The 22,554-nt window shown below is 36.2% G+C and overlaps 1 protein-coding gene across 1 annotated transcript in view; it reads left to right on the forward strand.

Annotated features, from left to right (window-relative positions):
* The window catches only part of DNAH7 (dynein axonemal heavy chain 7), a 304,763-nt gene that overhangs the window by 233,705 nt on the left and 48,504 nt on the right, over nt 1-22,554 (forward strand). Inside the window, exons 51-55 of the mRNA XM_043992176.1 lie at nt 1,595-1,721; nt 3,449-3,643; nt 8,325-8,417; nt 17,653-17,829; nt 21,239-21,400. Of these exons, the coding sequence (XP_043848111.1) occupies nt 1,595-1,721; nt 3,449-3,643; nt 8,325-8,417; nt 17,653-17,829; nt 21,239-21,400 (754 nt within the window). The remainder of the gene's footprint in view (nt 1-1,594; nt 1,722-3,448; nt 3,644-8,324; nt 8,418-17,652; nt 17,830-21,238; nt 21,401-22,554) is intronic.

Consider the following 22,554-nt stretch of genomic DNA (forward strand, 5'->3'; position numbering starts at 1 on the left):
ATACCCGTAGTAGTTTTCATGCCTTTTAGAGTTGATTTCTGCTCCTGGGGTTCTGGGTGCACAGTCCCAAACTTTTTTTTTTCTTTTTTGCTGGGGGCCGAGGGCCTGATCACTCCGCTCTGAGGCCTCAGCAACTTGCAGCTTGCTCACTGCACTGTGGTGGTGGCCCAGCCTAGTTGGATCTGTTGTGTAGCATATACCCTAGCTGGAAGATTGCCTTCTGTGTTGAAGCTGGGGGCCTCACAATTGTCCTGCTGTGCCACTAGCTTGTTGGGGTAGGACCCCGGGTCCTCAGCAGCTGATCTGTGCTATGGCTGAGTACCTTCTGTTGGCTTGCCCAGACACCCTTTGCACTGAGCTCTGCTCTCCTCTGCTCTCCAGGTGAGACAGACCTTTCCTGAAGTCCTTCTATGTTATCTTAAGCAGGAAGATGGTTTCACTCTGTATTTTTGTAGTTCTAGAATCTAGAGGCTTAATTTAACATAATTTCTGAGGGAAATTTGGTAGAGCTCAGGCAGCTTCCTGGCTTCTCTCTGCCATATTGGTTCCAGCCTTCAGATACTTCTTAGGTGTGTGACCCTTGGCAAGTAACTGAATCCTGTTTGCTTTAGTTTCCTCTTATGTAAAAATCAGAACTTTTTTTTTTTTTTGTCAGAGTTGCTAACTAAAAGAAAATTGACTAATTCAATAAATGTGCTTTTCCCATCAAGGTGCTACTGGTAAAAAGCAGGTAATTTACAGACGTCAAAAAACAGGTCCTGGATAATCAAATATCAGATAGTCTATAAATAGTCAAAAAGTTTGTTATACCACTACACAGTTTTGAGAAACCATAGGAAACTCCCACTACCAATGCTGATCTGTATCTCATTATTGTCTTGAAGAGCTGTCAGGGACACTGAGAGGTTGAGTGAGTTGCACTTGGTAGCATAACTATGACAAATCAGAAATAGAACTTGAACCCAGGTCTTCCTAACTCCAAGGACAGACTTTTATCCAGTTGGTCATACTGTGATTATTAGTCGTATAAATGTTTTGTTTAGATTATCATTATTAATTTAATCTATTGTTGTTTTGTGTTTTCTTCGAAACTTTCTTTGACAAATTTCATATCCAAAGCAGGACAATAATCTCTTGTCTATGTTATTAAATAAGAAATAGTGCTTTGAATTTATCTTCAGATAGAAACAGTTGATAAAAATACCTTTATATCCAAAATATAAACTGTTATGGGGAAATTAATGGAAAAACAAAACTGAAATATATCTCTAAAAAATAGAGCTAGGCCACAAGACTTTTAAAACAACAAATTAGTATAGCTTGTGCAATTTTTTTTTCCCAAAAGGAAGATGGTTAGCTTTAAAAAAAATCAGTCAACAGTAAAATGTAATTCCACTGAAATGTTTCTATACTGTTTTGCTCTCAAATTGGTTCACATTGTTAATGAGTATCCTTGATTGTTTTTTGGGTAATTGACCAGAAAGTTTATTAGAACAACGAAGGTCTAACTGTTTTGTAATAGGTTTTTGTAAATGCATGGGCTTTAAAGTGATATTAATTTTTATTTTTTTGTCATTCTTTTATTTCTTCACAGGCTACAAATTCTCCAGGACCACTTTACTTATTCATTATATGTTAATGTCTGTCGTTCACTATTTGAAAAAGATAAGCTGCTCTTTTCCTTTTGTCTAAATATGAATCTTCTGTTACATGAATCTTTGGTCAGTACCTTTTGAAAATTTTCATAAGACATTGATGTAAGAAAAATTACATTGCTAATAAGTTACTGGTTCATAATGATATCTGCAAAACAGAAAATTTTAACTCATAAATAATGCATCTCATTATAACAAGACACTTTGATTTCTCTGAAGTGAAAAATGTCACAGAGCAGTCAGAAAATATATATATTATTATTAAGTTAAAATAAAATAACCTATAAAGATATACCAACTCTATATTTTCGTATATTGTCTTAATATGTTTATGCCAAATAGTCTAAACACATGTTTAAACATTTGAAGTAATTTAGTAGCTTAATTGAATAGTTTGGGTTTGATATAGTGGAATTTTAGCACTACTTGAAAATGAAGTTCTCTCTTCACTGGTTTTAATAATTAGAAGGAAAATTGACCAATTTAAATGTCTACATTTAAAGTCTGAGGTGATTTTTAAAAGACAGCTTTTCATAAACATTCCTCAACCAAGATCTTTGGAAACATGGCCATAATAATACAATAATAATTGTATCTTATAATCCTGGAACTTATTGATGACTTTTGCCAGTATAGTGAATAAATTTGTAATCTAGAAAGATAATAACTTTTCCATGTCCTTTACCATGAGATTTCTTAACAGTTATACAGTAGAGGCAATGATTAATTGGGGGGGGGCAATGAAGGTTAAGTGACTTGCCCAGGGTCACATAGCTAGTAAGTATCAAGTGTCTGAGGTCAGATTTGAATTCAGGTCCTCCTGAATCCAGGGCCGGTGCTTTATCCAACCGTGCCACCTAGCTGCCCCTGAAATTATTAACTTTTAAACTATAAATAAAGGTTAGGGGTTTTAAGAAAATACTATAGAAAGAGATCTCTTCAAATGGCGATGAACAGCACTAAAAATTCTACTAGAAATTCTAGAACTCGTAAGTGTCTCTTCAGGTCAGAGGCTGAATTAATATTCTGACACCCCTACTCTAATCATCAAATACATCATTCATATGTTTATGAAACATACATCTAAAAGATAATTCTGAGGACTGCTTGAAATGACTAGCTAAGGAGGGTTGGAATTTAGAATAAGTTGAACACTTATTTCATTTTAACACTTTCAACATAATCAGACTCTACTGCTGAATTTGGAGCTGCCCTTAAAAGTTACAGTGATGGCAGAGGAATTTTGAAAGGACTTCTTTTCAGTTAGAATTTTTTGGTGAAGATACTCTATTAGATGTACATTCCTCATCACATGATGCCTGGGCAAGCTAGGTAACAAAATGTACCTTTGGAACAAAACTAAACCCTCAATGTAGAAGGATTATAGTAGATGGGAAGAAATAGCAGCAAGTAATTTATCTTCATATGTGGAAGATCATGATGTCAAGGATTTCCATTAGCAGAAGGGTCTAGCCCTCTTCCATTTAAATAATAGAGAAATCTTCAAACTCCTCTTAAGAATCAAACTACAAATGTTCGAGTAAAAATTGGCCTAAGTGGTCTCTGAGTACCAGCTCAGATTCTGATTCTATAAGTCTTTAAACTGGAAAATTAACTGTCATTCCATCACCTAGCACCTAATGGGTATTTAATAAATACTTGCAGATTGATTGATTGAAAATCTGAGTGTTTACCCTTTAAAAAGGAAGGTAACTAAATCTTCTATAAGTTGACTAAACTACAAGCAGATTGTCTAGTTTTTTTTTTTACTTTTCTGTGCAATTTCACTCAAGGTTAATGAAGATGATTGGAGGTTTCTGCTAACTGGTGGCATTGGTCTGGATAATCCTTTCTCCAATCCTTGTATATGGCTTCCCCAGAAATCTTGGGATGAAATATGTCGGTTAGATGAACTGCCAGACTTCAAAGGCATTCGTAAGGAGTTTGTGGTACTGAAAGATGGATGGAAAAAAGTATATGATAGTTTGGTATGTATGAAATATTGTTTCATGAAATTTTTACTTATATGATTTTAACATGGAGAAAAGGGAATGCTAAACTTCTATTCTTCATCTTTAAATGAAACAAGTAAATAAGACAGATAGGTATTAAAATAAAATTTTAGTTTATTCTATCACTGTTTTCTGTACACTGTTTGCTAATTGTCATTGGATATAGAATTTTTAACATTAATTTAATTGGATATCTTGAAATATGAAGGTAAAGATATTTTCCTAGCTTGAATAATCTTTGGAAATACTATTACTGAGTTGACAAAAACTATGAAAACTTTAAACTTTCTGATTACATATACATGTATATATCCATGTGTGTATATGTATGTATATATATATTATATATATATTAATATTAGCATTTGAAAAACTTTTCACTAGCAAGTGACTAATAAATAGAGACTGACTTGGAGGGAAAACTAAGCCAATACACTACTGGCAACAGTGAAGCAGAAAAGTAATGGGCAACTTTCAAAGATTTTGGTGTATACCACCACATTTACTCATTTGGATTAGAATACTCACAAACATCAGGATTGGTGTGATGAAAATGATGGGGAAATTCAGAAACTACTAAATGAAAAATGAATACTGTACAAGGTCTAGCAGTAGGATAGTTCTTCTGTCTCTAAAAAGGCAGTGTTTAACTCCATCAAAAGTAATTCAGATTTATGCTGATAGTAACAATCTGGAATGTTTTTACAATACCCTGAAGGCTATTTATGGGCCAAAGACCTTTGGGGAATCTCAACTACTCAGCACTGATAGAGCCACACTGATCAGTGATGAGGACTTGATCCTTGAGAAATGGGCTGAATATTTCCATAGTCTTTCTTAACAGACTGTCATCAACCAATGCTAAAGCTATTGACCATTCAACTCAGGTTGAAATCAATCCCTCTCTAGCTAAATTTCCAACTGCAAAAGAGGTTTTGAATACCATTAGACTCCTCTCATTTGGCCAAGTGCTCAGTGCTGATTCTACTCTAGCCTAGATCCACAAGGAAAGGGGTCTACTACACAAACAAAAGCTGATGGAGAACTTCCAGGTTATGTGGCAAGAGGAGGCTATCTCCCAGGAGGTAAAAGACAACTCTGTTGTCCATCTATATAAAGGAAAAGGAAATAGATTGCACTGTGACAACCACAGGGGTGGGGTGGGGTCTCTATCTTAGTCATTGCTGGCAAGATTCTTGTCAGAGTCCTCCTTAGTAGGCTAGAAGATGGTTATCTACTTGAGAGCCTTTGTGGCTTCAGGAAAGGCCAAGGAATGGTCAATATGGTGTTTGTTGCCAAGCAACTCCAGGAGAAATGCCAGGAGCAGAACAAAGGTCTGTGCACAATGTTCATTGATCAAATCAAGGCCTTTGATACTATCAGTAGCAAGGGCCTATAGAAGATCATAGTAAAATTTGGTTGCCCAGAGATGTGCATCAGTATTTTAAGCCAGTTTCATGATGGTATGGTTGCATGGGTTCTGGATAATGGATGATGCTCACATGCTTTCTCAATCACCAATGGAGTGAAGTAGGACTGGGTACTTGCTCCAGTGCTTTTTAGCGTGATGGTTTTTTTGGGGTTTTTTGTTTGTTTGTTTTTTGTGGGGCAATGGGGGTTAAGTGACTTGCCCAGGGTCACAAAGCTATTAAGTGTCAAGTGTCTGAGGCCAGATTTGAACTCAGGTACTCCTGAATCCAGGGCCGGTGCTTTATCCACTCCGCCACCTAGCTGCCCCTAGCATGATGTTTTCAGTGATGTTGTCAGATATCTTCATTGGGGACAAAAATGGCATCAAGGTCATCTACTGCATTCACAATAAAATATTTAACTTGAAAACACCATAAGCCAAGACTAAAGTAGAAGGAGAGTTGGTAAATGACTTTTTCTTCTCAGATGATTATGCACTTAGTGAAGCCTCTGAGGCTGAGGTGCAATGGAAGTATGGATCAATTATCTGTTGCTTGTGTTAATTTTAGCCTAACAATTAACACCAAGAAAAGAGAGTTTCTTCACCAGCCAGCACCAAAAACCATACAAATGTGAAACCACTGGTTACAACAAATGTCGAGAAATGAATGATGTGGATAAGTTCACTTACCTTGGCAGTACACTTTCCAGGGATGTCCCCATAGGTGATGAGACTGACACACATGTTGCCAGAACTACCTCAGTATTTGGGAATCTCCGAAAGAATATGTGAGAGAGAAGAGGAATTAAGCTGCCTGCTAAGCTGAAAATCTACAGAGCCACTGTGCTGACCTCATTGTTGTATTCCCATGAAACCTGGACCGTGTGCCAGTGATGTGCCAGAAAACTGAACCCCTTCCATTTGAATTGAATTAGGAAGATTCTGAAGATGGCCTAATAAAATAAGGTAATAGCCATTCAGGTCCTTTCTAGAGCTAAACTGCCAGGCATTCAAACTCTAATGCAGAGAGTGCAATTCCAAAAGACTGGCCATGTTGTTCAAATTCCAAATATACTTTTTCCTAAAGACTATTTTAAGGAGAACTCACACAAAGCAAGATCTCACACAGAGGTCAGAAGAATTAATACAGAAGAACATTCTCAAGGTCTCGCTGAAGAACTTTGGAATTGATTGTGAGACATGGGAGACACTGGCACAAGATCATCCAGCAGGGAGTGTCTGCATCAAAGAAGGCACTGTGCTTTGTGAACAAAACAGAATTGTGGTATCTCAAAAGAAATAAGAGATGCACTAATTTAGAGACATCTCCCTCCCAAATGGTCATACAGACTATTTGTGCCTGACTAGTGGTAGAGCTTCTGAACTTGTTTTGGTTTGATCAGCTACAGCTGGACACACTATACAGTGACCCCAACATCATGATGTCATTTTGGTCCTCTTTGAGTATGAAGGACAAACAACAACAATGATGACAACTAATGTATATCATAAAGATTAGTCATGTTAAGATGTGGTGACACTATTAGATGTCTTCTTAAGTACAGGATACAAGATAACAAATTTCCTGAAATACTAGAATTTGGAAATACTAGAAAATTCGTTCCAACATGATTTTCACATCAAAATGTTAGACAAAAACATTGTGTTTTAATATTTTCAGAATCTAAAAAATTAAATTTTATATAGGAAATACTATCTTTTTAGAAATTAAAAAGCCTATACCATAAATATAGCAAAACCTACCTTTCTTAGATTCGTGTCACTGGACTCATTTCCTTTACTACCTGGCTTTCTGATCCCTATCACCACTGGTCTGTGGTGTGGTTACATAAGGTTTGGTATATGTTCATTTAAACTTTCTACTTCTGGACCCATCTGATGCCTCATTGAGATATGGAGGGAACCTTGCAATGTCAGTATAGCACAAGCTATCTCAAGGCCTGGGGAGACCATGAGTCTGGTTTCTGAGGGTTAGCTTAGATAATTGGGGAGTAGATCTTCACCAGGTTGGCCAGAGTGGTGAAATTTACTCTGGGAGATCAGTTCATTATTGATGGTATTGAGTGTGTGTGTTGATATCTGCCTTGTGCTTTGCTAGACACTTTCTTTGCTACAACCCTGTGAAGTGCATGATATAATTAATTTTATACCCCTTTTACAGATGAGAGAACAGGACTTAAAAGGTTCAGTGACATCTTTATGGTCATGTAGGGAGACAGTATTTTTACCCAAGCTTTTTGATTCCAAATCTAACTCTCCTTCCTGTATGGCCCTTCTTTGGATTAGATGGATGGGTGGGTGGATGGATGGATGGATGGATGGATGGATGGATGGATGGATGGATGGATGGATAGATAGGTAGGAAGATAGATCAATATTTTAGAAGATATATATTATGGATATATGTGTACTATATATATATCATAGAAGAGGGGGACATAAAACATACATGCACACACATGTATATATGTGTATATACATCATACAAGATAAAACATGTTTGTCTTCCCTTCTATATATATATACACATACATATATACATATGTATGTATATGTACACACACATATATACACATACACACATCATATAAGATAAAACATATGTGTTTTATCTCTTCTTGATATTGATTATTTTAGGTTCCCATCCCCTTATAGCCTTAATACTTATTATAGTGATTTGTACTTAGGAATCACTTAATACTTTTTTTTTTTTTTTTGCGGGGCAACAGGGGTTGAGTGACTTGCCCAGGGTCACACAGCTAGTAAGTGTCAAGTGTCTGAGGCTGGATTTGAACCCAGGTACTCCTGAATCCAGGGCCAGTGCTCTATCCACTGTGCCACCTAGCTGCCCCCCACTTAATACATTTTTAAAAATTAGATTCACAACTTCATCTGACCTCTCAACTAGTTATTGTACAAACATTCTTACTGGTTTATTTATATTAAATTTCCAATTTAGGAAAGGAAATTCAATTTGCTATTAATATGGAAGCAGCTTGATACAGTGAAAAGGATGTTGGCTTTAAAGTCACAGTATCTGGTCAATTTCTTTCTGTGTGATTAATTATGTGTGTCCTTAGACAAGTCACTTCACCTCTACATCTGTAAAATGTGGGGTTGGACCTCTAAGGTCTCTTCTATATTCAAATCTATGATCCTTCATTAGTATTTACAAAAGGTTTATGGAATTAGATATGAGTCAATTTAATTCCTTCATTTTTATAGGAGCCACACCATGAGTCTTTTCCTGAAACGTGGGAAGAAAAAGTAAATGACTTTCAAAGGATGCTTATTATTCGCTGTCTGAGGCCTGACAAGGTAAATGTGAATCTGAGCTTTGAAATTAAAGTAGCTCTTTCCCACATGCTATCCAAGGCTATATTTCCCAACAGTAATTCCTTTACCCCTCCCAAATGGATTATATATGAAAAGTATGAGTATATGAAAAAGTTGGTGCATTAAAATTATAATAACCCCAAGACTAGCCAGAATGGATTTTAGACTACAGGAATTTTATTTCACAACTTGAAAATGCAAACTATTGTTTCCCCTGACTTTTACTATGCTTTCTTCTAGACATTCCTACAATCTAATTTCTATCCTTGTCACTGCTCTGATTCTGTTCAGTGGTTGTAATTCTGGCTCACTTAGAACAGTGAATTATTTAACTTAAGTGTTCATATATCTGGTCTTGTATTTTGGGCTGGCCTCCCAACAGCCTATGTAGTTATTTAGTGCTATCCTGACTACAAAGGATTGTGCTAACTTTTAAAATAAATATCACACAAAGATAGGAGTACCCCCAAGAATTCAACTAACATGTTTTTTGAAGGAAATGTTAATCTTCACGATTTTGAAGGTTAGACAAGAATTGTTATATACTAAGATGACTCTGTATATACATAATACAAAATATTAGAAAGTAAATTCCCGGGGCAGCTAGATGGTACAGTGGATAGAGCACCGGCCCTGGATTCAGGAGTACCTGAGTTCAAATCCAGCCTCAGACACTTAACACTTACTAGCTGTGTGACCCTGGGCAAGTCACTTAACCCCAATTGCCCCGCAAAAAAAAAAAAAAGAAAGTAAATTCCCTTTTGATTCCTGTACATGCTGATTCTTACCAAGAAGGTGATTAATGAGATATTATCTTGTTTCAGATATTTCTCTGTCCAAGTTAAATTCTTTGAAAAGAGGAAACTAGTTAAGCATTTTCAGAGTTTTAAATGACTGTAGAGCCCTTTATTTCAAATAAAAGATGGGGCTTTGCTTATATTAGGTGCTTCATAAATGATTAATGAATGACAAAAAAGAATTATTTTTATAATCATACTTTTAAAAATTTGGCTGGAGATGGTAGGAGAATCTGTTCAGAGCACTGCAAACCAAGGCTTTTAAAAAGGTAATGAAGAGGGGCAGCTGGTGGCTCAGTGGATAAAGCACCAGCTCGGGATTCAGGAGGACCTGAGATCAAATCCAGCCTCAGACACTTGATACTTACTAGCTGTGTAACCCTGGGCAAGTCACTTAACCCTCATTGCCCAGCAAAGAAAAAAAAACAAAAACAAAAAACAAAACAAAACAAAAAGGTAATGAAGAGTGAATTTGAGACACACCTAAAATATGATAATAAATGAGTTATCAAGAAAAAGTTCTTGCCTCCCAGTCATTTAAAAACCCTATCAGACTTTTCCCTCATATATAGAGGACATAATTTATATTCAGTTTTCCCATTTTCAGTGAAGTATATCAGTTAATCACCTTCCTCTTTATTAACATAGACATTTAACAGTCAGTGATAGGCTCTTGTTGGAGGAGGAAACTAGCTAAGTTCAGATCATCTCACCCTGTTTACTGCAGGGTCATATTTAGGAGGCTTTATGCTAGGTCACAGAAAGGTGATCTATATGGATGAAAGGTCTAATTCATAGAGCCTTAATATATGAAGGGAAAATCATACTTTTACCCAAGAGTTCTTTTCCAAACCCTAGAATCATCCTATGCTTTATCTGAATCATCTTCCATAAGATTATTTTTATTTCTATTGAGGGGTTCCAGTTTCTTTTTTGTTTGTTTGTTTTTGTTTTGGTGAGGCAATGGGGATTAAGTGACTTGCCCAGGGTCACACAGCTAGTAAGTATCAAGTGTCTGAGGCCAGATTTGAACTCAGGTCCTCCTGAATCCACAGCCAGTGCTTTATCCACTACACCACCTAGCTGCCCCCAAGGGGTTCCAGTTTCTAATGAAAAATCAAGGTTTTAGGAACCAACATTTTCTTAAGCCATATACTTGCATTGTGACACTAAAAATTTAACACGAAGAAAGTCAATTATCCTAAAATATGAGAGCTTTTAGTTGTAACTCCTCCCTTGTTAAATAGCAAATTTGTCAAAATTATTTGCTTTCCCTGAGTCTTCCTTATGCTTCATTCAACCCTTGTCTATGTATTTTCTTTTTTTTTCTTTTTTTTTTGTGGGGCAATGAGGGTTAAGTGACTTTCCCAGAGTCACACAGCTAGTAAGTGTTAAGTGTCTGAGGCCGGATTTGAACTCAGGTCCTCCTGAATCCAGGGCCAGTGCTCTATCCACTGCACCACCTAGCTGCCGCCTTGTCTATGTATTTTCAGCAAGAACTCTCATTGTTTATATAGCATTTTAAAGTTTACCAATTATTTACCAACCTGTGGAATAGGTAAGTACTCATCCCCATTTTGTAATAAAGTGACTGAGGTTCAGAATGGTTAAATGACATGTCTGTAGTGACATAACTTACTAGCTATATTAACACTTACTAGTGTTAGATTCAAGTGCAGGACTCAGGCAGCTAGGTGGCGCAGTGGATAGAGCACTGGCCCTGGAGTCAGGAGTACCTGGGTTCAAATCCGGCCTCAGACATTTAACACTTACTAGCTGTGTGACCCTGGGCAAGTCACTTAACCCCCATTGCGTCACTAAAAAAAACAACAATTAATCAAGTGCAGGACTCATGACCCAAAATGAAATGTTCTTTACATTGTTATATTCCCCAGTAAACATTCATTCAATAAAAATTTTGAAAGTGTCTTCTTGTACAAAGCATGTTAGGCACTAGGGGCACCATGCTAGATCCCGAGTATACTAATACATACAAAGAAAATCAATGATCTATGTCCAGGTTATGATATACTTCCATTGTCAAATAGTAAAACAAAACAAAACAAAACGAAAACATTTCTATTGTCAAAAAGCACTAAGTACCAGGACATATGGAATGTTCTAGTCTTTGACATGTAGTAAATGGAAAATGCCCTTTAAGTTCACCATTTCTTCAGTAAGAGAAATAAGAATTTTTTAAAACTGTCCTTCAGAATTCCACAGTATTGCATGAGTCTTCATATCAGTTCACTAGCTAGTGCCAATTAAGTCAGAACAAATCACAGTACAGGTTTTATTACACTAAAAAAAGTTACATACCCCACTAACAGTCAATGGGTAATGTGTCATTCACAATTTGGCTAAAAGTATTTATACATTATATGGCCAGGTTTGTGTTACATTTTGACATGAATCATGTGACAGTTAAGCTGTTCTGTAATCCCTCTTTAAGACTTCAATATTACCTGCTTAGCAGGGATCATCATTTAGATGATTTAGATGTTGGTTGTCTAACTCTACCAAGCACAAGAGATACTTGGCCACATCTGGTAAATTTGCATTTGGATAATGAATGGAGTCCGCCTTAGCTATCTACAAAAGAGATGTTATTTGACTTTAAAAATACCAAACAAAACCAGCTAACAATCCATATGCTTTTGCAATGATCATCACTTTGAAGAAAATGATGAAAAGTTAGTTCCTTACAAAGTTCATACACAAGGACATTTAAACATTAAAAACCTCATCTTGAACTTGGAATTATTTTAAAGGTGAATGATATTATTTTCTTTTTATTCAGAAGCAGAAATTGGGCTATAAATGATATACTTCTTATAACATTCTTTCCTCAAAGAGACCAATCACAGACTCACAAAGTTAGATGGCACCTAAAAGGTCATCTGGCCTAACCCCATTTGAAAAAAAAAATCCCCACTACAACACATTTGATAATGGTCATCCAGCCTTTCTTTGAAGGCCTCCAATAAGGGTGAACCCATTACTTCTCTTTTTTTTTTGCAGGGCAATGGGGGTTAAGTGACTTGCCCAGGGTCACACAGCTAGTAAGTGTCAAGTGTCTGAGTCCGGATTTGAACTCAGGTACTCCTAAATCCAGGGCTGGTGCTTTATCCACTGTGCCACCTAGCTGCCCCTGAACCCATTACTTCTCAAGACAGCAATTTCACTTTTAGAAAGCTCTAAACATTAGGATTTCCCCCCATACATCAAACCTAGACTTCCTTACAACATCCACCCATCTTTCCTAATTTTACTCATGGAGACCAGACAGAACAAGTCTAATACCTCTTCCACATGAAAGCCTTTTAAATATTTGAACACAACCATTATACACCCCCCCAAACTGAGTCTTCTCTAAGCTAAACTCCCCAAGGTCCTTCAAACGATTTTCATTTAATACATATTATTTAGATGTCCCTGCTTGTATCTGGCCAGCTCTCTAATACCATCCTCTATATAATATACTTGTGTATCCTTGAAAAAAATGGGTAAAAGGGAGCAGTGACAAAATTCATTCTGCAAAACCAAATATTCTCCATGAGATCACCTCTTCCCACCTAAATATCTCCATTCTTCCTGCCTGAACAAGAACTCATGGCATATAGTAAGTGTTATATAAATGTTGTTAGTTGTTGTGGTTATTATGATTGATCTAAATAGTGTTTTAAGTACTGATAATTTTTAGGAAGAAATGAAGGAAACATGCATTTATTAAGTACTGTTAAGGCTAAAATTCTAGCTAAACTGTCTAAAATATCTAATGAGTGGTCGCCAATAAATTATAAGCTTTAGCAAGAGTTAGACTTTTAAGCATTTATTAAGGAGAATAAGAATTTGGTAAAGAGAGAGAGAAAGGCCTAGATTCCTATCTATTAAAGGGAGAGCACATTTCTAGCTCCCCTCTCCACTAGCGTCCTCCGGAAAGAGCGCTAGACCGAGCGCCAGTCTCTTCCTTCCTCCTCCCACTAGTCCGCGTCACTTCCTGATGCCAAAAAAAAGACTCCTGGTCTTGCCCTCAAAGACCTTCGCTTCATGGGCAGAACTCTTCTACAGTAAGTCTCCAGCAGGTGGCGTTATTCCAATCGTTACAGTGTCTACTATGTGCCAGGCACTGTGCTAAAAATATTATTGTGCTTTACACATATCTCATTTGATGTGAGACACATATATATTTCTATATCTCTATGTATTGCAATATAAATGTTGCACTTTATAACTATTAGCTCATTTGATTCTCATAACAACCCTTTTTATAGCTGAAGGAAATAAAGCAGAAGTCCAATGACTTGTCCAGCATCATATAGCTAGTAAAGTTTAAGATTTGAAAGACTTCCTAACAACAACAGTAATTAGAGCTAACATTCATATAGTGCTTACTATGTGCCAGGCACTGTGCTAAGCACTTTACAATTCTTTTCTCATTTGATCTTCACAACAAGGATTGATTTGAGCCTTCTCTATATGGAAAACAGGTGTTCTTATTATCCCCATTTTAGGGATGAGGAAATTGAGGCAAACAGAGGTTCAGTTATTTGTCCAGGGTCACACAACTAGTAAATGTCTGAGGAAAGAACTGAAGTCAGGTCTTCCTGACTCCAGGTCCAGTTTCTTCACCACACAACCTGACTCTCTTAGGTAAATGGCTGTTCTTCAAATAACTTTTTTAAACCCTAAATATTACCTTTAAAATTGGAAGTTATTTCTCTTCCTGCTGAACCCAAAGGTGATCACATTTTCAAGTCACTAGATAGCAGCAATTTGCTCCATTACAGCAGAGGAATGACATCACTTGATATATGCAAAATGTCTACCATGGAGATTTTGCTGTGCACCCAATTCCATATTTAAATGGAAATAGCCATCCATTCCTAGTACTTACAAAGTATTCCTTGTATTCTGGTTCCCTCAATTGGTGTCAGTGACCAAAATAACACAACTAAAATGTTGTACAACCTAGAACCAAAGCAAAGGTGATCTCCCACTTAGGTTTTCAGGAATACGTTTGCAATTCTTATAAGGTCAAGCTGTGAAAATTCTCAGGCAGTTCTCTCATGAATACATCTCCCTAAATTCAGTCATATTCTTGGCTGCCATATTCAGCTTTGCCAGAAATGTATCCATTGACAAAAACAAACAAACAAAAAAACCTCACAGGTAGTCAATTGTAATTCTCTGTTCTTTTTCTAAGGCAAGGATTAAAAAATGTTTATGCTCTCACCTAGAAATTTTTTTATTGCTTTTAATTAGCCAGATAACACAGGTGAGGATCTGAGAAACATGGATAGAAGTTTTAATTAGCTTTTCAATCCCCTACTTAAATTCTGTGGAAAATTAGAGTAAGTAGACTGATACCTGCGATAGAAAAAAAAAACTTTTATTTTCTTTCTCTGCAAAGAAAAGAATCATAAAAAGAAGTACTTTCTACCTGTAAAGTAAGTTGTAATCTTTGTTCTTAAAATTCTAACTAGAGCCTTGAGGATAAGTTGACTTATCTACACTCAAATTTATTTCACTGCTTTTCCATGGAGCCTGGTGAAAGGATAAACTTGTACAATAGTAAATCTACATGGGTATAAGCTCTATGAAGGCAGGGACTAAATCTTCCTTGTATCCTTCCATTCACATTTCTTACTACCTAACATAGCTCCTAGTACAAGCCAGGTGCTCAATAAATGTTTAATGAATGGGGTGGAAGTCACTAAGTAATAGAGTCTTTCCAGAGTGTATATAGCTACAGTGCTTGGCATAAATGTTCCTGAAGGAAATTTTCAAAACTTTCCATAAGTGAAAAGAAATGTATATTTCTTTAAAGAGAAGTTAGCTTAGAATCTAGCAGTGTGTGTGTCCACAAAGAAAGTATTTAGTAAATAATGAATAATGATGTTATCAACTATTTTTATCTTAGAATCTAAGGTAAAACTCTTGGAAAATAAGTGGAAGGACTCTGTTTATATAATCTTCTGTGATATTAGCTCACCTAGGGCATGAAACCCATTGAGGACAGTTACCAATTTCAGTGTTTTAGTGATGAGCAGAAATGATTAAATGGGAGAACAAATCACATATCATAGGCTCATCATTGATGCCTTTATGGTCGGCAGTTTATTTTTATTTGTCTAACAGTATTAAATAGGAATCTTAAATTTTGCCCAAGTTCTAAGTCATGGAAGAACTGGCAGTATTGAGGAACAGTTTTTGTGTAATATAGTGTGGTAAAATACCAGCATAACCAGAATCCCAACAGTGAGGCCATGATTCCTAAATTGGATACCAATCTGCCTTGGTAGAGGGAGTTTTTGTACCTCTACAGTTGTTCCCTATGCTGAGGAAATCTCAAGACTGGTAAAGTAGGATGCCTAGTATTCCCCTTTTCAAGCCCTGGGACACTCACTATTCTGTGCCCTCTAGTGCTTATAAAATAAATAATACCCAAATGTTTCTTGTTCTTTACTCTTTACTTTTTTCTTTAATCCATATTTCTTTCTTTGTGGGTTTAATTTCTTTTCTCATTTTTTCTATACATTTGAATGCTACTCCCTTACTCTAAATTATAACAATTTTTTTTAATCTAGGTAATTTTTATGCCAGTTTATTTTGGAACCTTACTTAATGGACAGTTACCTCTACCCTTTCCAAGTAGTTCAAGAAAGTACCACCTGAAGCCACAAAGGCAAAACAAAGAAACAAAAAAATCTTCTATCTGTTACACTTATGTAAATGGACAAGGAAGACATCATCCAGAATTGGAATGAGCTATCTTAAGAAGTAGTAGAATTCTTCAAGAGATTAATGGGTGACAAACTATCATCATTATATAAAAGAGATTCTTCTTTAGGCACAACATGACCTAAATCAGAGGTGTTAAACACTAGGCATTGCAATTTCAACATTCCTGAGTGCTTCCCAAACCAGGTTAAAATGCAATTGGGAGGGACAGCTAGGTGGCGCAGTGGATAGAGCACTGGCCCTGGAGTCAGGAGGACCTAAATTCAAATCCAGCCTCAGACACTTGACACTTACTAGCTGTGTGACCCTGGGCAAGTCACTTAACCCCAGTTGCCTCACCAAACAAAACAAAACCAAAAAAACCCCACCCAAAACAAAACAAAACAAAACAAAAAAATGCAATTGGGAAATATTTAACAAAGTAGATAAAAATATAATAGAACATAAATAATATCTATATGTGTTTTTCTAAGTCAATATGGAACCAAAACAGTGGCCCTTGTTTCTCTATTTGTTTGACACCACTGAACTAAATGACCTTTCAGCTGCTACCTTCCAACACTGGGATTCCATGGGAGTAGAAACAATTTTTTCCAATGTGAATGGTAAAACAGTGAAGAACCTTAATTCTGCCATTCCTCTGTAATCCATGGAGAATTATTTTCCATAATTATAGTAGCCCAATCTCTTATATGTGGGTTGAATGTCTAATGAAAATATATCCTAAAAGTATATATTTGTTGCAATGTAACATGTACCTTCATAAACATTTATTTTAATTTCCAGTAGACAACTATCAAGTTCCTTATGAATAGTATAATTTATAGATCCTTGGATAATGACTTCTATATTAATTATGTCCATTATTATTCAACAGATAATATAGTTTCATACTATAGTAATCTTGACTAAATGCAAAGAATGAATAAAAATATAATAAGTGTTTACTGTTCCAGGCACTATGCTAAGCCTAGAAGTATAAAAAGTGGGATAGCACCTGTTTCAAGGAGCTTCCTTTCAGATGGTGGAGATAATACATCAAAGGCAATAGGAGCCCTGGGGGTGTTTTGGTCATGGGAGTTTTAGGATTGGTGAGTTTATCTATAGAGCAGTGAATTGATCCTCTTTCCAGAAGGAGTGGTACTATTGAATTGCTTACCATGCTTTGAGAGAGAAGGTGAAAAGTAAATCAGAGCAGATAACAAGGTGACCCCAAGTGGACAGCTAGGTAGATGGATGGGAAGTAAAATGTAGTTTGTGGGCCAGCTGTAAATCTAGTGGGCTTAGGAAGTCTTCACTCATTCTATCCCTAATCAAGACAGCTCAGCCAGAGGTTGGAAATCCTACCATTGAGTAAATTAACTGCCCCAGGACTTAGGGTTTGGATTCTGAAGGGTCTGGGTGGGCAGAAGCAGGGCAGATGGCAAAGTGGAATGGCAGATGGATGACAGAATTTTCAGTAATCCACTATCTTAAATATACTCTTCATCTATACTTGGTATATAAAATGTAGTTATAGAAATAGGAATATTGTGGGAAAACTACTCTGATAATTAAGGAATGAGATGGAGTTCTTTGTTATTCTAAAATAGGTTTTTGGTTTTTAGCATCCCCATTCTCTGAAGCATCTTAAGCAACAAATTTCATTTTTAAAGACCTATTTTTTGCTTTTTAAGATTATTCCAATGGTACAAGAATTTATAATTAGCCACTTGGGACGTCCATTTATCGAACCACCACCATTTGATCTGTCCAAGGCATTTGGAGATAGTAACTGCTGTGCACCATTGATTTTTGTGCTCTCTCCTGGTTCTGATCCTATGGCAGCCCTTCTCAAATTTGCTGATGATCAGGTAATTTTAAAATAGATACGTATTATTTTAGATGTTGTTCTTAATTAAGAAAAGGTTCGTTTGAAATCTAAATCTTAGTCATATATGTATGGCTCAAACAGTGTCCATAAAAGGGTTGGAGGTCTATGGCTAACAGGCCCCCAAATATCAATGTAAGGATACTAATAGAGATTTCAGAGTATAGGGGTTGTGGCTTGCTAACACCTAACCTGGAAGTGAGTTTCATAGCTTCTGTGGCACTCTATGCACTACGTGATCCTTGGCTGAGGATATAATTTCCTTTAAAAACTAAGCACCTTCTCTATCCTGATCTTCTTGCCCTTGGCTTGGTGGGGAATGAGAAGGATGAGATCCATCCCATTTTTTCTATTTTTTCTTTTTTTGTATAGGAAAAATTAAGGATAGGGACTAGGCCTGTGATGTCATTGGTCTAGGTAACTCCAAAGTGAGAAAACTCTTTCAGTGAAGCTCAAGGTCTATTCCTTTCTTTCTTCTTTGTTTGTTTATTTGTTTTTGCTGGGCAGTGAGGGTTAAGTGACTTGCCCAAGCTAGTGTCAAGTGTCTGATGCTGGATTTGAACTCAGGTCCTCCTGAATCCAGGGCCAGTGCTTTATCCACTGTGCCACCTAGGTGCCCCCTACTCCTTTCTTGACTTACCACATCAGTGATAAATTAAACATAGTCAGGGGGATGGCTAATTTTGGGTAAAGACAAGCACTAAAAGTCACATTTCTTTAAAATTATAAAGAACTTGCTGCATAATTTCTTGTCATGCATACCTGAATGGATATATATATATATATATATATATATATATATATATATATATATATATATACATATATATATATATATGATAACTAATAGTAGAACTTAATCTTTCTTATTTTCCCTTTGGTAACAATTAAAATTTCTCCTTGTTTTGTAACCACTTTGGATTTTTAAAATTAAAAACAGGTATAAGGTACAACACAATTTGTAATTTTTTTAATGTCTTAACATCGCATAGACTTCTTACATTCTAGAAAATAGAGTGTTATAGTAGAGAGAGCATTATATTTGGAGTCAGGCATTTGTTAAAGAAAGTATCAGAATAAAAACCAAAAAATTACAATAACATTAAATATTCATCATCATAATACATTATGGGTTTTTCCTGCTAGACATAAATTTGTATAATGAAATATTTCATTTGTTGAATTGGTAAATTAAATAACTTCCACTAAAGTTCTTTTCTTTGTGATATTGAAGTAACCCTTGTTTTTTGAAAACTATATCAATAGAATGCAAATTCGGGGGCGGGGGGGGGCGGCTAGGTGGTGCAGTGGATAAAGCACCAGCCCTGGATTCAGGAGTACCTGAGTTCAAATCCGGCCTCAGACACTTGACACTTACTAGCTGTGTGACCCTGGGAAAGTCACTTAACCCCCATTGCCCTACAAAAAAAAAAAAAAAAAAGAATGCAAATTCTGAAAAGTCCTACCTCAAGTATGGATTAGTAAATTGTCTAATGTCCCACCTAATTAAGTTTAGGAAGATTCATCACCATATTGGTCTCAGGGTGATGAAATCTCCAGCCATAGGAATTCTAAGAGACCATCTACCAATTCATAGAGGGGTTCTGATCTTTGTTAGTGAAGGGGGCACTCACACTGAGAAGACTAGTGTGTTAAACCTGAATTAAAATGTATGGAAGTCTGGGGAAGAGAACTCATTCTTTAATTTGTCATATCCAAGGGAAGAACCCTTTCCTACTAGAAGGTTCAAATTATAAATAGACAAATTCCTATAGGGAGATTGATTAAGTGGGCATTCATCCTCTACAAAGCAGCATGATACCTCTAGTAGTTGTCCTTGACCTCTCTAGTTGCTGATTGATTCTTTCCCCATGGATGCTGTAAACACACATAGCCAAAATCATAACTGAGTTGGGGAAGTTAGTGGTGGAGTGCAAGAACCTGGTTTAGAATTACTTTCTAATATTTCCATAGGTGAGCATGAATATTAGATATCAAGGGGAAATATTACTGGGTCTCTAGATCACATTCCCTCCTTTATCCCCCAGTGCCATAGACTCTTAAAAAATAACCAGAAGACAATAGCATCAGGAAGGATATTGATGTCTTGTGTCACCATCTTTGAAAGCCACAGAAGAATGTGAGGGCAGTAAACCTAAATGCTGGGTATATTTTCTCATTTGCACCCTTTTAAAAATCAGAATCAGTGGTTAAATGGGACTTGAATTCTAAATTTTGCTTTCTGGACAAATTATCTCGATTATAACTCTTCCAATAATCCTGGGGAAGACTTGTCAGTTTATATAAAATTCTCTTAGGGTTTTTCAAATTTGAAATGTTCAATGGATGTTTCATATTTCATCTTGTGATATTAACACCATTTTCTGATTTTTCTACTGTAATACTTTCTTCAACAAACGATAAAAAGAATTAGATATTATAAATATTTACTTTCTAGGATACAAAAATTCTATTCTATTTTGAAAATTAAAGTTTCATTTTCTTAATTAGGTCATAATTATGTAATACTCAATCCTTTTTTGTATCTTCATCCAAAGTCAAAATCTCCTTTATTGTTTTTCTTCTCCCCATTTGTTATTACCACTTTTAGGCATCAAAAATCTATACAGAAGGGGCAGCTAGGTGGCGCAGTGGATAGAGCACCAGCCCTGGAGTCAGGAGTACCTGAGTTCAAATACAGCCTCAGACACTTAACACTTACTAGCTGTGTGACCCTGGGCAAGTCACTTAACCCCAATTGCCTCACTAAAATTAAAAAAAAAACCTATACAGAATCATTATAATAAATAACATTTGCTTTACATATATTATTTCCTCTCATCCTCATAACACCCCTATGAGGTGGGTGCTTTTATTACCTCCCATTTGATAGCTAAGAAGATTGAAGCTTAGAAGTTTAGTTACTTGCTCAGATTCATACAGTTAGTAAAGTGTCTCAGGCAGGATTTGAACTCGGGTTTTCCTGACTTCAAGTCCAGTACTACATCCACTATATTTTCTCACTTCCTAAGAAATCTCCATTTATATTCAGGATTACTGCATGAAGTAGTTTTTCAATGAACTGACTGATTTCATCTACTACTTAGAGAATCCTTAAATCAAATACTGATCATCATGAGGCAAGAAGTTTTCAAAGGGTCACGCACTATTCTCCAGCAAGCAATTGGAAGATATGTGACTAAAGTTCAGAGATTTGTACACTGATCAAGGACTTCAGTATACAATGAAATATTGGTGATTCTTAAAGCCATTGGAATGATACATAATTAAATCTGACTAATATTCTTTTCTGGTTGATAAAATATATACATTGAATATTTAGAAGTATTTATTCAAATTTTAGTAACTTTTGTAATATTTATTGTATCCAGGGATATGGGGGGTCCAAACTCAGCTCCTTATCTCTTGGTCAAGGCCAAGGGCCCATTGCTATGAAGATGATAGAGAAAGCAGTGAAGGAAGGAACCTGGGTTGTTCTTCAGAACTGCCATCTTGCAACATCTTGGATGTCAACACTGGAGAAAGTTTGTGAGGTAGAAATGATTGTTACTTTTAAGAAATGATATCATTGAGAATGATGATAATACATGTGGAGAAATAGTTTCCACATAACCCCACTGGTTTTTAACAAAGTATGAGGTAAAGATAATGAATTTGTCTGTGGAGTAGTCCTTACTGGTCAGTCAGCAACATTTGTTGAGTATACACTGTTCCATGAACATTGTTTTACCCTCATTCCAAATGAAAATATAACACACACACACACACACACACACACTTATTTGTTTATTTATATTTGTATATTGTGTATGTGTGTGTAAAAAGGGTTTAACATATATATGAAGCCAACCACAAATGAATGCACATCAGATTTAGTGAGCATGACTTGCATTGCCACCCATAAACCTCATTTCTGTTTTGTCAGAAAATATCTAGGATAATCAAATGGTTCCATTGCCAGATCGATAAAATCTTCTCTCTTCCTGCCAAGGTCAAAACCCTCATAGAGAAGGCTGGGAAGAAAACAGAAACAAGTAGGATGACATACATGTACAACATATGATTTTTTTATTCAGGATCATTTTTTGATTCAACTCAACAAATCCTTATTGGGCACCATCCATGTTCAGAGCACCCATTCGAGAAAGGGATAGAAATGCAACAGTCACTGCCTTCATGGAACTTACAACTTAGAGTCTCCCACATAAGTAATAAGAGAAATACAAATAACGTGCTCCGTAAGGTCCAAAGAAGATGTATTGTGTCTTCATTTAATGGTAATTAAAGTGCCCTGATGAGACTACCGTTTTATAACTTTTGTAATTCTCCAAACCCCAGCATTTAATCAATTCAGAGGGCTATTTAAACAATTTAAGGATATGCAGTTATAGTTGTAATAAGGGTAAATCCTTGGTGTAGTTTCCAGTGTTCATGGGAAAATATATCAGGATGCAAGGAAATGTGTTTGCTAGATAGTCATCCTAGACCATCAGGAAGCCAAGGAGCCTAACAGAACTTGGCCATACCATGGCCATCCAGAAAGATCCTTGCAGAGGCCATGTAATTCAAGAAACATTTATTAAGGGGCAGCTAGGTGGCACAGTGGATAAAGCACCAGCCCTGGATTCAGGAGGACCTGAGTTCAAATATGGCCTCAGACACTTGACACTTACTAGCTGTGTGACCC

The sequence above is a fragment of the Dromiciops gliroides genome, chromosome 3 (genome assembly GCF_019393635.1).
Source record: "Dromiciops gliroides isolate mDroGli1 chromosome 3, mDroGli1.pri, whole genome shotgun sequence".
In the NCBI taxonomy this organism is placed as follows: domain Eukaryota; kingdom Metazoa; phylum Chordata; class Mammalia; order Microbiotheria; family Microbiotheriidae; genus Dromiciops; species Dromiciops gliroides.